This window comes from Prunus avium, chromosome 3, assembly GCF_965620075.1.
Source record: "Prunus avium chromosome 3, drPruAviu1.hap1.1, whole genome shotgun sequence".
In the NCBI taxonomy this organism is placed as follows: Eukaryota; Viridiplantae; Streptophyta; class Magnoliopsida; order Rosales; family Rosaceae; genus Prunus; species Prunus avium.
The window spans coordinates 40195646-40211594 of NC_142286.1; the positions used below are offsets into that span (position 1 = coordinate 40195646).

The 15949-nt window shown below is 36.3% G+C and overlaps 2 protein-coding genes and 1 long non-coding RNA gene across 5 annotated transcripts; all 3 read left to right on the forward strand.

Annotated features, from left to right (window-relative positions):
- Positions 1-713: 713 nt before the first annotated feature.
- Positions 714-3053, forward strand: LOC148296166 (uncharacterized). Of its 2 annotated transcripts, none has more exons than XR_015834660.1 (5): positions 714-852; positions 973-1051; positions 1399-1865; positions 2285-2335; positions 2451-3053. It is a non-coding gene; the product is annotated as an uncharacterized LOC148296166 (long non-coding RNA). The 2 variants fall into 2 exon arrangements; XR_015834659.1 differs by having other exon boundaries at positions 1390-1865; positions 2451-3052.
- A 4312-nt stretch (positions 3054-7365) lies between these two features.
- LOC110773090 (kelch repeat-containing protein At3g27220-like) lies at positions 7366-10430 on the forward strand. Its single transcript, XM_021977588.2, has 7 exons — positions 7366-7748; positions 8027-8215; positions 8470-8699; positions 9158-9328; positions 9442-9547; positions 9695-9901; positions 10056-10430. The coding sequence occupies exons 1-7, from the start codon at positions 7527-7529 to the stop codon at positions 10218-10220; spliced, it is 1290 nt and encodes a 429-aa protein (XP_021833280.1). The 5' UTR covers positions 7366-7526; the 3' UTR covers positions 10221-10430.
- A 159-nt stretch (positions 10431-10589) lies between these two features.
- On the forward strand, positions 10590-15115 carry LOC110773089 (Rubisco methyltransferase family protein). 2 transcript variants are annotated; one of them, XR_015834630.1, is made up of 13 exons: positions 10590-11308; positions 11415-11490; positions 11755-11960; positions 12101-12187; positions 12271-12363; positions 12542-12696; positions 12821-12905; positions 13023-13109; positions 13193-13312; positions 13645-13746; positions 13825-14006; positions 14080-14133; positions 14681-15115. XR_015834630.1 is itself a non-coding variant. In XM_088250952.1 (12 exons), exons 1-11 carry the CDS (start codon positions 10943-10945, stop codon positions 13990-13992), a joined length of 1545 nt encoding a protein of 514 aa, XP_088107078.1. In that variant the 5' UTR covers positions 10592-10942; the 3' UTR covers positions 13993-14006; positions 14681-15115. The 2 variants fall into 2 exon arrangements, 1 of the variants encoding a protein (XP_088107078.1); XM_088250952.1 differs by lacking the exon at positions 14080-14133 and having other exon boundaries at positions 10592-11308.
- Positions 15116-15949: the final 834 nt, after the last annotated feature.

The window sequence follows — 15949 nt, forward strand, 5'->3', positions numbered from 1 at the left end:
GTTGCACTCATTAACATTTTCAGGTGAGACAAAGTCTAACACCACATGTACACAATACTGCATGTCAAAATAAACAGAATGCTCAAGATTATGATAATGTATCATTAATGTCATTTAGTCTTCTAACAAATTTAATAAGATGGGAGAGAAATGCATGAATTTCAAAAGAGTTTTACTAATTTGCCAAAAATGATGCGTGATTATTGGGGGACACTATAAATTTATATGCATAACAAGTGTAAATCCGCTACACATTCTTGCTAACCACTCCAAAAAGTCAAAAGAAGTAAAAGTAGGAAAGATTCAAATGGTTTTCTAAATACTAGATCATGAAAGTGTTACACATGCTACAAATGGTTTTCCAAAAAGCAAATATGTTGCTCGAAAGTCCAAGGTTCAATTTCTGGTAATAGTGAGTGGTGGTGGGTTAACTTCAGTTATTCATAATTCAACCAGTGATGGAAATGGCATGAATTATACATTCCTCCTTAAGCCTTAGTTTGTGATTTGACTGGTAGTGTGTACATAGCGATAGCAGTGAATTTAGGGAAAATTCTACAGTGCACCTGGCGCACTGATGCGCCACTTATTATAGACCTTTGGATGAGTAATTGGGGCATGTGGGGTAATCCAAAGCGTTGATTGTTGGTTACCGGTTAAATTGGTTGCTGTAGGTAAAATAATAATAAAAAATACAAAAATACTTGCTCTCTCATTCAGAGACATTTCAAGTCAACTTTGGGTTGGGTTTCTCATTTCTTTATCTTCGAGTTCTATTCCTTCTACAATAGCTCTTCTCCTCCTTCTGTGACGACGAGACGATGCCGGCGATCACATCTCCTCTCCTCTCAGGTAGGTCATGCTCCTTCTTCTCCTTTTTTTATTTCATTCTCCTTTCTAGGGCTTTGGGTCTGGGTATCTTCCTTGTTCTTGCTGCTTCATCGCTGGTTTTTCTTTGTTTTGTTTTTTTAGGTTTTCACAGTTATGATTTCTTTGTCTCACTCTCATCTGGATCTCCGTGGCTAGCTTTCTCTCAACCTCTCTATGGCAGGTAAGAACTCTAATTTTCTCCCTATCTTTCTAATTGTGTAATTTAGATGATTCGCATCAGAGCAGAAAGTATTTCAACTTTGAATTATGGTCTAGGCTTTCTAACAAAATGATTTATATGTCCTATTTTAATTTAGGGTTTAATGATTTGGTTATTGAATCGCAAGTCCTTATTATTATTATTATTATTTTTGGTAATATTTTGGATTTATATAGGAATTTGGTAATTTTTTGAAATTATAATTCTTTTTTTTTTCTCTTTCGAATTTTTCTCTCCCCTTTCTCCCTCTCAGAGATATCATTGCTACTTTCTTACTTTTTTTATTATTTGAATTTGAGGGTTGGAAGCTTGAGAGTTGTTCATTCTTGATAATGATATGAGACTTTAAATTGATGGCCTTGAGACTGCATATTGTTCAAACCAAAAGCATTGGGTTCTTGAAGGAAGATGCTAGACGATGGAGCATCCATTTCAACCTTGAAGAGATATTGTAGGTTTCTATTTTGTAAACTGTGTGTATTGTGTTTGATAACTTGGAATTTTATGTACTCTGTTTACTTGAGATCTCAATGTTAAAATAATGATCTAGAACTTGAGATAGGATTGAGACATTTATTGTCCTCCACGACAATGGAGCAAATTGGTGTCCATTACAACCCATGAGATCTATGACTTCTTATAATGTATTATTTTTGTGCTTCAGATAATTTAGTCTAAATTGTAGAGTAATATATTTAGTTTCTAATCTGAATTAGTTCTGATTTTTCAGTGAACAATTCAAATTTTGGTATGGATGTTGAAGACTATGTTGTTGGTGGGTGTTCTAACATTTCTTTAAATATGATTGCATACGAATGACGTTGCTGTGAAAAAAGTCAAAAAAGTAACATGTTGATGCAATGTTGTTTCGTGATCAACTGGAAATACACAAACATTTGATTCAGTCTAGTAGGCTTAGTTGCATAGATATTTGAAGAATTAAGTCAGCATGCTAGTAATTGCTATATGGCTGATTTTGTCTTGGTGACTTATGCTATCACCCAAAGTTGGAGGTCCTATCCTTGCTAGTTGTTTGGGAACATAGAGACGTGGAGATGAATCTGCACTTTGTGTTTCCCTTGTCCAATGGTTCCCGCGAGCCCTTTTTCATCATGAGTGTTTTGATTTGCTTTCTGGTTCGTTCAATGTATAGTAAAATATCGCTATATAATTTATTTCCTCTTATTTTTGTAGCGGGAGTAGCTATCTTCATTTTACTAATCTCATTTTATTCAACTCGTGAAGGTGAGGACTTCACTAGCAAGATACATATAATGCTACAATTTTTTTTGTGAAGTTATGCTGTGATTCCCTTTTTTGTTTTCTTCTCATTTGTATTTTTTCTTGAAACATTTGACAGTACAAGGAGTCACAGAGGCAGAATAATTCGACGATTCATATATTTTGTGGCTTATGAGTTGGCGGTGTGTGTTTTATTTGGTTATGAATTGGGTGAATAGTAGTTTGAGTGAGTGTCATGTCAAGGTGGTTGCATAAGAAATACACAAATTCTTGGGAAGAATACGATTTCTTGGATTGTTTATTAGGAGTAGGATGTGTTTAATTGTTGTCGACATTTTGTTTAGTTTTTCATATATGCGATTAGAATGGTTAAAAGCACAAAAATTATGTTGTTTTTACTTTTAGGTACTTAAATCATGGAAGATAAGAAAAATGAAATGACAGTGGTCATTTGGCAATTACCATTCAGACGATTGGCTTTCACAAATTAGAATGGCAATTACATAGTGCCTATTTGTCAATTGCCAACATGATGTGGCTGTGATGTAGCAATATAAAGGAATTTTGTATGAGCTTGGTGACGTAAGGCATGGGCTGAATTGAAGATGGGAGTGTAGTAGATTGTAGTTCAATTGTTTTGCTCTATTTCTACTGTTGTTATTTAGGCTTCAGATCTTGATTGTAGTTCAGTTTTTTTTTTCTTCCTTCTTGTACTTGGCATTTAGTTTGTTTTATTTTTTTGCCTGAAATACTTGGCATTTAGTTTTAATGTATTGCTTTTGATGGACAAGTTATCCATTCCCATTATGTGACGTAAGGCATGGGCTAAATTGAAGATGAGAGTGATGTGGTTAAGTCCCAGTCCTTTTTAATGTGGTGGAATGTAGTTAAATTTTTTTTCTTTCTATTTCTATTGTTATTTAGGTTTCGGTCTACTAAATAATTGATATATGCTACCAAAGTCCTTCCCTTCGTTGGCACTAGAAACAAGCTTTCGGTTTTATTACTTTGATCTTGATTTTCTTTTCCTTGATACGCACTTAGATTTTAGTTTGAAGTTGTCATGGTCCATAGGACTTATATTTTGGCTGTTTAGTTGTTTTCTTTTTCCTGGAATCATAAACTTTCATGTAGTGATGATGTTTTGGGGGCTTGAGTTGTTTCTGTTATTCTCTGCAAGCTTGTGACAACTTCTACTGGGATCCTATTTTAATTTCACTTGTTGGCAAAGATAACAGTTATTGGGCTAGTAACAGAATGCTTATCAGAATCCCATCTCAAATATCCCTAAGCAAATGTTACACCATCCTTCCCATTACCTAACTCTGATTTCACTTTTAAATACAATCTAAGGGAAAAGACAAAAAGAACTAGCAAGAACAAACAAAGCAGAGACAGTAAAACAGCGAAAAAGCCCAAGTCTTTATGTTATTGGCAGCTTTTTCAATTTTGAGAATGGAAATACATTATGTGATTTGTCAATGCAACTGACAAATAGGTAGTGTCATTTGCATTCGTGTCTTGCAAATGACAAACAAAGCAGTCTCATTTACATTCCAATTGCGCAATTACAAGCTATAATGGATAGACATAAATAAAGTTAAGCGCTTTTTCTTCTTAAAACTTTTTTTTTTTTGGTTAAAACTATTCGGATTTATATAAAGATACCCAAGTTTTATTGTTTTGAATATGGATATGTTGTAGCAAAATAAGGAAATTTATACGAGATTGCAAGTTGGTGTGATGGCTTTTCCAAGTGGCTTTAGGCTTTAGGATCCATAACCTTGTAAAATGGTGATTTACAACATTATGGGGATGCATGAGGAATATATATATATATATATATATATATATATTCATTTTGGTGTATTGTTCTATCTCAATGGGTTCAATTAGTTAATTCCAAAGGAAGTAACCATAAGATGGAAAGGGCACTGATAGATTGCCTCACCTAAGATGAAAAGGTAATAATGTAATTGACAAACAGTTAGATCGAAAATGCAAAGGAATAATGCAATTGACAAACAGTTAGTTGGAAATTGCAAACGAATAATACAATTGACAAACAATTCGTTGTAAATTGTTCCATAGAATTGTAAAACCCATCCGTAATCTTGTAATATTGTAATTTACAAGGATAAAGACATCTAGTACAATATTAAGGTAACTAGGGACATTAGGACAGTAAATTGAGTCCTTATACGTGTAAACACAAACGTTTACTATATTAAGGTCTTGTTTTACTCGGTTTTGGACAGTTATGTTCCATATGATTGTAAAATGCGTCCTTAATCTTGAAATATCGTAATTTACAAAGATAAAGACATGTAGTACAATATTAGGGTAAATGGGAACATTCGGAAGGTAAATTGGGTCCTTAGTATTGTAAACATGGATGTTTACAATATTAAGGTCTCGTATTACTCTATTTAGGATAGTTATGTTCCAGGAGATTGTAAAACTCATCCTTATTATGGTAATTTCGTAATTTACAAAGAGATGGACATGTATTACAATATTAAGGTAACTAGGGACATTGAGAAAGTAAATTGGGTCCTTATACGTGTAAACACAAACGTTTACTATATTAAGGTCTTGTTTTACTCCGTTTTGGACAGGTATGTTCCATATGATTGTAAAATGCATCATTAATCTTGTAATATCGTACTTTACAAATATAAAGACATGTAGTACAACATTAGGGTCAAGGGGAACATTCGGAAGGTAAATTGGGTCCTTAGTATTATAAACATGAATGTTTACAATATTAAGGTCCCGTATTACTCTATTTAGGATAGTTATGTTCCAAGAGATGGTAAAACCCATCCTTATTATGGTAATTTCGTAATTTACAAAGAGATGGACATGTATTACAATATTAAGGTAACTAGGGACATTGAGAAAGTAAATTGGGTCCTTATACGTGTAAACACAAACGTTTACTATATTAAGGTCTTGTTTTACTCCGTTTTGGACAGGTATGTTCCATATGATTGTAAAATGCATCATTAATCTTGTAATATCGTACTTTACAAATATAAAGACATGTAGTACAACATTAGGGTCAAGGGGAACATTCGGAAGGTAAATTGGGTCCTTAGTATTGTAAACATGAATGTTTACAATATTAAGGTCTCGTATTACTCTATTTAGGATAGTTATGTTCTAGGATATTGTAAAACCCATCCTTATTATGGTAATTTCGTAATTTACAAAGAGATGGACATGTATTACAATATTAAGGTAACTAGGGACATTGAGAAAGTAAATTGGGTCCTTATACGTGTAAACACAAACGTTTACTATATTAAGGTCTTGTTTTACTCGGTTTTGGACAGTTATGTTCCATGTGATTGCAAAATGCATCCTTAATCTTGTAATATCGAAATTTACAAAAATAAAGACATGTAGTACAATATTAGGGTAAATGGGAACATTCGGATGGTAAATTGGGTCCTTATACTTGTAAACTCGGATGTTTACAATATTAAGGTCTTGTATTACTCTTTTATGGATAGTTATGTTCCAGAACATTGTAAAACCCATCCTTAATCTTGTAATATCGTAATTTACAAAGAGAATGACGTTTAGTACAATATTAAGGTAACTAGGGACATTAGGAAAGTAAATTAAGTCCTTATATGTGTAAACACAAACTTTTACTATATTAAGGTCTTGTTTTACTCGGTTTTGGATAGTTATGTTCCATTTGATTGTAAAATGCATCCTTAATCTTGTAATATAGTAATTTACAAAGATAAAGACATGTAGTACAATATTAGGGTAAATGGGAACATTCAGATGGTAAATTGGGTCCTTATACTTGTAAACTCGGATGTTTACAATACTAAGGTCTTTTATTACTCTTTTATGGATAGTTATATTCCAGAACATTGTAAAACCCATCCTTAATCTTGTAACATCGTAATTTACAAAGATAAAGACATGTAGTACAATATTAGGGTAAATAGGAACATTCGGATGGTAAATTGGGTCCTTATACTTGTAAACTGGGATGTTTACAATACTATGAATTAGGTGAACCCTAATGTTGTATATATATATCTACCTATTTTATGGTACTCTCATATCCAAACTACTGTAAATCACTATCCAATCATATGCCAATTGCCAAACAGGAAGGGCATAATTGCATGACCCTTATGCAATTACATTTTCAAAAAGTGGAAACTTGATAACTTGTATAACCGGTAACCAATTTTTAAAAAAATCTGGGAGCATCATAAAGGACAAATGGTGCATGGGTGCACCTGGTGCACTGTAGAAGGTGCCGTGAATTTAGTAGTCTTCTTTCTAAATTGTCTGTGTCTCTTAACAAAATCTTCGGGGTGTGTGTAAAAAAGGACCACTTGTCCTTCTCCGGCTGATAAGCAAATTATTCACTGTTCGATTGAAAATCATTACTTTCATAAGTGTGATTAATTATCAATTTGTTTGTTTCCATTAGCCAACTGAAACAAAACTATTCCATTTCAATCCCATTGGTATAAAGTGCTATAAATTTTATTTAACAGTAGCATCAAATACCAATCACCCACTTGCAATATATACTGTGCTAGTTTCGGGCTCACCTTAAGATTTTATTATTGTAAGGACTTGTCGTTTAGGTGATTAAGATATCATATATATGTATATGTTTTTTCGACAAAACAATGAATTTTTTGTACTAAAATGGTTTTCCATTCTGATTTATTTGTCCACGGAAGGTCGTGTTCTGATTTTCCGGTCCTCAATATCGCTTATATAAATAACTATAATTGTGCCTTCATGTTTTTTTTTTTTTCCTTTTCACTTATTTATCAAAATTGGGCTTGGACGTTGTCGAACAAGGACTTGGACGTAGTAAGGAGTAAAACGCGGCCAGGAGCAGAGAATAGTTGGCATATGCGGAGGACTGCCCTGCCCTTGATTTTATTTCTTTACAGTTGGGCGTCGAAGTTTTAAAAGCCCATTGGAAATAGCAAACATACAATACAAATACTAATTTTAATTTATAAAAGGAAAGCCAGAAAACAGTAAGCCAAGGCACATGGAGCGAAAGTGAATGGAAACCATTGGCGCCCAACTCTTTTGCTCCTCAGAATTCCAGTGCAACTATTTTCTTCTCTCTCAATTTCAAGCACTCTCCTATCTTTATAAATGGTTTACTCCGCGTTATGGGTTTGGATGAAAAATGTCCAGGTTTACCCAACATCACACTCATTCTTCTTCTGCTGCAAAATGGGTATTTCTCACATCTTGCGCATGTCTGCTCGGAGGTGCCCTCGTTGCAGATTTTCTTTGGGCTTCTTCTTCCTATTCCTTTTCTGCCTATTCCTTCATTTCTTCCAATTTGGCGCTTGACAAATCTGGGACCTTGGTTGTACCAAATGTCACCGCCAATGAAGCTGGCCAGGTAATGCCCATTTTTTCGATTCCCATTTGTGTTTGTGTTTTTCTATGAATTTTTTTTTTTGGGGGATTTAAGCATATTGTTTCATATGGAATCTCTGGGTTAGCAGGAAATTTGTAAGAAAAAATGGATAACTTATTGTTTACTCTTATCAGAATATCGTTTTTCAATCCAGTTAAGGGGGAATGTTGTTTTCTCAGCCCAAAGTAATTGAAATATTGAGAATTCAAATGCATTTCTTGTTTGGCATTATGATTTACGAACTTTCTTCTTATATGTAGAAAGGAAGTTTCAAAGACGAAAAGGAACGTGCTTCGGAGAGATTCTTATCTGGAACTTTTGCTGATATAGCTGCACCTGAGTTACCATGGGAGAAAATGACGCCCGCACCAGTGCCTCGTCTCGATGGCTCTTCAATACAGATTAAGAATATATTTTACGTGTTTGCAGGATATGGCACAATTGACTATGTGAGGATCTTTGTCTCTCTTTTTTGCTTGTCTGATATTCATGTTTGATTTGAGTTTGGAGCACTTTGGAGCAGGGTGTTATTAACACCTTCATCTATTTTGCGTTAAGTTTCTTATTTTACTTATTGCGCTCCTCTTTTAGATTAATAACTGGTGGTCTCATAGGATGTTGGAATGCTTTATGAAGCTAAACCAATTCAATAGTTTGAATGTGATCTTACTTTCACTATTTCACTTATGCATTTGTGTTATAGGTGCACTCTCATGTTGATATATACAATTTCACTGACAATACATGGGGGGAAAGATTGGATATCCCAAAAGAGATGGCGCATTCGCATTTAGGAGTGGCCACTGATGGAAGATACATATATGTGGTATCAGGACAATATGGTCCCCAATGCAGAGGGCCTACAGCTCGTATATTTGTGCTGGACACAGAGACAAAGAAATGGAGCAGTATGCTTCCATTACCGTCCCCCAGGTACTTAATTTGGTTAGGTTTTGTGTTAATTGTGTTGCACGTTACACTGTACAAATACATTATACCTCTTGCTTCATCTTTCTTTACTCAATCTACTCTTAACATGCTAGTCCTTAACTTGGTTTACTTAGTCAGATGATATCTTCTCTTATCTGCATGGTTACCTTCTATCAAATAACTTTGCAGACCATGTAAACTCCAGATATTGCTATTTTCTTATTGACGTTATTCCTTGTGCTCTACTGTTGGTAGCTGTAAAAGTTGGGAAAGAAACAAATCTTTTCTTTGCCATGCTTAAAAGAGTTAAGAGTAGAGACAAGAATGCTCTTCGTTTGACTCTCAAACTGTTGATCTAATGAAGTTCCATTAGAGTTATATTAGTGGCTGAAATTTATGTGAAGTAATCCATATATTTGACATCTAGATTAGATGATAGGATTTAACATGATAATTTGCAGGTATGCTCCAGCAACTCAATTGTGGAGAGGCAGACTCCATGTGATGGGCGGCAGCAAAGAAAACCGCCATACGCCTAGTGTGGATCACTGGAGTATTGCTGTGAAGGATGGCAAAGCATTGGAGAAAGAGTGGCGGAAAGAAGCACCCATTCCCCATGGGGGACCTCATAGGTTTGTTTGTCTTACCATCAATTTCATTCACTTGTTAAATTTCCTCTCAGCAACTTGAAATCCTGTGGGTTTGTTTTAGTGTTTTCTCACTGTGAGAGTCAATCTTCTAACAGGGCTTGTGTTGTGATGAATGATCGCCTCTTTCTTATTGGTGGTCAAGAGGGTGATTTTATGCCCAAGCCTGGGTCACCAATTTTCAAATGTTCACGTAGGCATGAGGTATTATTGTGTTTTCATTAGAACACAATCTCCGATTGTACTTGATCTATTAGTCACCATAGCCACAGTTACTTTGACATGATGAACAGAAGAAGTGGCAATAATTATTCACATGGTCTCTTATAGCCTCAGTTGTTCTGTTTTCAGGTGGTTTACGGGGATGCTTATATGCTGGATGGTGAAATGAAATGGAAAGTGTTGCCTCCCATGCCAAAACCCAACTCTCACATAGAGTGTTCTTGGGTAATTGTCAACAATTCAATTATCATTGCTGGAGGTACAACAGAAAAGAACCCAGTGACCAAAAGGATGATCCTTGTTGGGGAGGTTTTCCGGTTCCAAGTGGACTCCATGGTATTAGTCTTCCCTTACCCCTATCACTAGAATACTTTAAAAATCAGAAAGGAACATGCATTGTGTTGTCTTAATTTGCAACTTATCTTTAAAGCTTGCATTGTGCTATTACAGTGTGTTTATCTTATTTGTGAACAACTTATTTGCTACACAGACTTGGTCGGTGATCGGAAGGCTTCCCTACCGAGTGAAAACGACATTAACCGGTTTCTGGAACGGTTACTTGTATTTTACATCTGGGCAGCGGGACAGAGGACCAGATAATCCACAGCCAAGACAGGTCGTCGGAGATATGTTTAGAACCAAGCTGAATTTGTAGTCAAATTTTGTCTCGTCAACCAGTTTTATAATTATTTTAGATTCTCATTCACCTTCTTAGTATTTAAATCGGGTCGATTTTGTTGATTTTTTCTTCTTCTTTTCTTCACTTTACCTAGATAGTTGAAACTTGAAGAGATATTTTACTTATAAACTTGTGTACACAAATATATGAAAGCTGCGAGAAAATCAAATTTGCAGTTCATTTTCATTCTGATTGCACGTTGATAAAGGGGCAACTGTCTGTGACTAATACATGTTTTTTTATGTTGGAAGCTCGTCCAAGTTCGAATGTTCTTAATCATTTTAATTAGACGAGAAGATTTTGAGATCTTTAATGCATATTACTTAAGATAAGTGGATTGGTAAGAAGGGAGAAATAAATACAACACTGACGTGAAATCAATTTCTTTCTCCAGCTTATAGTTTGAGGTTGTAGGTCAGTCAGTCCACAAGTAAGTATCGTTTGTTTCCCTCCAATCGAACTCACGGTGTCAATTCCCTTTCAGCCCCTTGGCGCTCTCAGACTCTTATCTCTCGCACATAATAATCACTCAGAAAAAATCTGAAATTCCCACCTCACCTCCCATTTCCCGACAACTGTCAAAACCTAGCTTTGTATACTCACAGACGGACTTCCCCCTCCCTCACTCTCTCTGTGAATTATTCTTCAACCTCAAATAGCAAATCTCAAATCCCAACCCTAAAATCCACCACTCTGCCATGGAGGTCAGTTCTCTGCATAATCGATGCATTTGGTCGTCGCCAGTTCGTTCTTCGTCCTTGCACCGCCCTCTCCTCGTTTCACTTTCAGCTCGGAAGAGCAAGAGCCCCGGGCTTGTAACTTCGTTTAGATCGACTCGCCGAGGAAATTTGTGCTCGGCTTCGAGCTCCGAGACATTGATTGGGTCGCGTAAAGAGGACGGCAAGCACAGTCAGGTTGTCAGCAAGAAAGAAGAGGAGGAGGACTTGAAATCTTGGATGCACAAGAATGGGCTACCTCCTTGCAAAGTCGTGCTCAAAGAAAAGCCTTCGCATAATGAGAAACACAGGCCCATTCATTACGTAGCTGCCAGTGAAGATCTTCAGGTGAACGAAGTCTGGATTTGCAGTTCTTTAATTCATTGGTTTTAGCTTCTTTTGTTCTTTGAGTCTCTTGATGGAACTTAATTGTTTTTTCTTTGTTTTTCTCAAGGTTGGCGATGTTGCATTTTCCGTGCCGGATTCCTTGGTCGTAACTCTTAAGAGAGTGTTAGGAAACGAAACAATTGGTAATGTACATTGTTTTTTATTGTTACTCTTTGTTGACTTTCTCATTATGTTTGGCCAGACCAATACGAACTGGCCAGACCAATGAGAACTCGTTCAGCTGCTTAAGATGAATGTTCATAATACATGGCACATGGGCATGCATTTATGTGTATTTTCTTCTATGACTCTGTGTGAGAAAGTTGCTTACTTGGCATGTCATACCGTGATTAGTTTCAATGAACATCTAGGACTAATTTTTATTTTCTGCTTAATTCTCTATGCAGCGGAATTATTAACTACAAACAAATTATCGGAATTGGCATGCTTGGCATTGTATCTGATGTATGAGAAGAAACAAGGAAAGAATTCTTTTTGGTATCCATATATAAGAGAGCTTGATCGTCAGCGAGGGAGGGGTCAGTTAGCAGTGGAATCTCCCCTTTTGTGGTCAGAAGCTGAACTGGCTTATCTTACAGGCAGCCCCACAAAGGTAATCTTATTCTTGTTTTCCTTTAACCGTTGTAAAATCATTCCTGCAACGATTGCTGTTCATTCTTCTGTCAAGTAAGTTAATGGAATACTTAGTAATTCAAAACGTTTTAACCATATATTATTGCGGTGATGAATCAGGCTGAAGTTCACGAAAGGGCTGAAGGAATTAAAAGGGAATATAATGAACTTGACACTGTCTGGTTTATGGCTGGGTCCCTATTTCAGGTCATACTCAAGTTTATTTGACCGGCATTAGAACTGTAGCCAATAATATGACTTAATGTGCTGTCTTTATTTGAATTTTGCAGCAATATCCATATGATAGTCCTACCGAGGCCTTCCCATTTGAGATATTCAAACAAGCTTTTGTTGCAGTTCAGTCATGCGTAGTACATTTACAGGTAAGTTTTTTCATTCCATTTGATTGTATGTTTTCATCTTACAATTAACTCGTGCAAGATAAGAAAATATTATAAGTATTTTTGTTGGTGCTCCCCGTCCTCCCTTTTCTCTTTGTGCCATGTCTTTCTAAATCAAAGCATCTGGATTCATTACATTTTTCTCCCCTTTTGAATGCAGAAAGTTAGCTTGGCTCAGAGATTTGCTTTGGTTCCTCTTGGGCCCCCATTGTTAGCTTACAGAAGCAATTGCAAGGCAATGTTGACAGCTACTAATGGTGCTGTTCAACTAGTGGTTGATCGCCCATATAAGGCAGGGGAATCTATTGGTGTTTGGTATGTTATTTAAATTTCTCAAAAGTATATAACTACCACAACTATGAGATGATTTTTGAACTTTTTTATTTATCATGTTACTGCAATGTAGTATCTTTAATCATAATTTGGTAAAATATTGCAGGTGTGGACCACAGCCTAATTCAAAATTGCTTATAAACTACGGTTTTGTTGATGAAGATAATTCTTATGACCGTTTGGTGGTTGAGGTAAAATCTGGAAATTTTCTATTACAAGCTTGTTGTTTCTGTTCATGTCAAATAAAGTATGCCACATGTCCTATGTGTCCTATGTATTAAGTATGCCACATGTCCTATGTGTTCCAGGCATCTTTGAATACAGAGGATCCTCAATATCAAGATAAAAGAATGGTTGCTCAAAGAAATGGAAAATTATCAGTGCAAGCTTTTCAGGTGTGTACATGAAACTATTTTACTCAAAAAAAATTATTAAGTGATTGTCCTGCATTAGTTACTTAATCTGCCCCATGCTTCAGGTAAATGTGGGAAAGGAAAAAGAAACGGTCTTTGATATGCTTCCTTATCTGCGACTGGGCTATGTTTCAGATCCTTCAGAGATGCAGTCTGTTATCTCTTCTCAAGGCCCAATTTGTCCGGTAAGTTCACTTTTAGGCTAATAGCAAATGATTTTCATAAAAAAGAATTTAATGGCACTACTCCAAAAGAGAATGGAACTGTAGAATGTTTGAGACCTTGGTAAGGTAAGGTTTAACAAACATGCCAAAGGACATCATCTTCAATTCAGTATTATTTCATGTAATTACAGAGGTTATGTCTCTGGTATTTGGTGATTGACATATAGACCACGTGGAATTCAAAATGATTCAACTAACCATGTGGAATTTACTTGATTAACTGGTGAATGTCTCTTGTCTTTATTGACATTAAAATTTTATGGTAACATATACTTTATGTTATAAACTTATAGGTGAGTCCTTGTATGGAACGAGCAGTGTTGGACCAACTTGCTGATTATTTTAGAACACGGCTGGCTGGCTATCCAACTACATTGAGTGAAGATGAGTCTTTGGTAATCTTGACTCTTAGAAATTAGTTGGGGTCCAACGTATGGCTAACTGAATTTCAATTAATATTCTCTCTTCTGTAGTTGGCAGATGCAAATTTGAATCCAAAGAAGCGAGTTGCTACACAGCTTATTAGGTTAGAAAAGAAAATGCTCCATGCATGTCTGAAGGTGGCAGTTGATCTGATAAACCAGTTACCAGATCACACTGTATCTCCATGCCCAGCCCCTTATGCCCCTTTGTTGAAATAAAAAGGCATCCTCTTGTAAGTTCCTTTCATGTGCGTGTTGCTTAGTTGCTATTTGCATTCATACTTGATTGGGATGAACTGCTTGCAGAACTTCTCTGCAATAGTTGGGGTTTCTTAGTTCAAATTGGAGAACGTAATGCCGGTAAGTTGATTGAAATTTCATGAATCTGTTAGGATATGATAAAGCAAGAGAAGAGGGTGTTGGAATGAATGTTACAAAATTATGGGAAATCTAATAAATTCAAGTATTCAATTTAGTGGTTATAATACAATATGGAATGAAGTCAGAAGAGAATTTTGTAAACCTACGAAATTACATCTTTTGTTTGAACTGTGCTCTTGTTTTTCTTTTGCTTGCATGAACTGTAAATTTGGGTTTATACCCGACACATGTTGCCAAAATGTGTCCTTCCAAGAAAACGTGTTGCCGAAAGCTAATACTCTATGTGATTTCATGATAGTTAGCTTGGAACATCGAAACTAAATATTTTGCTTTGATTTTTTCATTGATGGTTTTACATATGTAAACACTAACCTGGTTCATAGTTTAAAAAATTGTTTAAGGAAGCTCATGGTTGATAATTCAGAATGGAAAAGGTTTCGTAGTTGATCAGATGCAGACCACTTCAGTTTTACAGATCAATCTGTACCAAATCCATATGATTTTCTGAAAATATTTATTTTTGCAGGTAGATCCAAGGAAGAAGTGGGCTATGCATAAGGCAAGCAAGGAAATCTAGCAGGCATCAAAGAGGAGATAATGGGGCATTTATACAGTTACCTCTGAATTTCTTTCCACTTGTTTGTCAGCATACAATATGAATCCCTTCCCCCCGATTCATGTCTTGCTTTCTTCAGACGATGTGACTATATTTCATGGGTGCCGACAGGGAACTGCTTTCAAAGGGAAAAGAACCAAAAAAATAAAAAATAAAAGAGAGAGAGAGAGAGAGAGAGAGAAAAGAAAGAATTGGTATGAAGGATAATGCCTCTGATAATTTTGGTAGCTGATGTAGTCTGGGTCATTCTCTGTAAATGATGTAAAGTTTGACCGACCAGACTTTATCCAATTGTGTTCCCCTTGTACATTACTGGCTTCATAATCTCTCATAAAAATTATTGTATCTTGTGTATCTTGATCAATTGTTTAGAGGTTATTTCATCTTACCGTGCTATATTACAATGTTGATTTCGTTTCACACTTCTCCAATCCTACCTCCCCTTCAGTAATCGGACCCCCAACCAGAAGTTTTCACTCCTAAAGCGTTAGTAAACAAATGAGCATTCCCATTTTTGTTTAGTAAACACACCCTAATATTGGGCCTGTCCCGGCCCATGCAGATTGCCAAGCAGGAATTAGCCAACGCCAACCTTCATTTTCCTCAATTAAAACCAAAAGGAGCGCGTATTGCATTTTAGTGCGCTGAACAGTATTCTCTGCTCTGCTCATCCAGATCCGAACCGACCTTCACTACAACGACGCTCTTTGCTCATCTCAATGACTAAATCCTCTCCGCCACCTACTCCTAGCGTTTCTCGGAGCTCATCACCGGCGTCAAGAAAGAAATCAACAGTTGCGTGGAGTCGCCGATCGACGATCTACGAATCTCAATCACCGAGACGAGCTCGTCTCGCTTTGCGAAACTCGTTAGGGTTTCCAATTGTTGGTACCGTATCGGCCAGAAGATGATCGACGGATCTGACGCAGTTTCGAAGATGGCGTTCGAGTCGAATGGGCCAGAAGTTTTAGGAGTTCGATTGCAAGAGGATAAGGAGACTAGGAATTCGATTCTCTCCGTCTTCAGGAAGATGCGGAACTCGTTGATGGCGAGGTCATTTGGTTATTGCAGTGGAGAAATTCTGGGGGCCCTAAACCCTCGAGTTCGTCTGAGGCATCCAAGTGGTGGTTTCAGTGGGACGGTTGCGGATAGCAATGGGAAGAGGTTCATTTGTGGTTT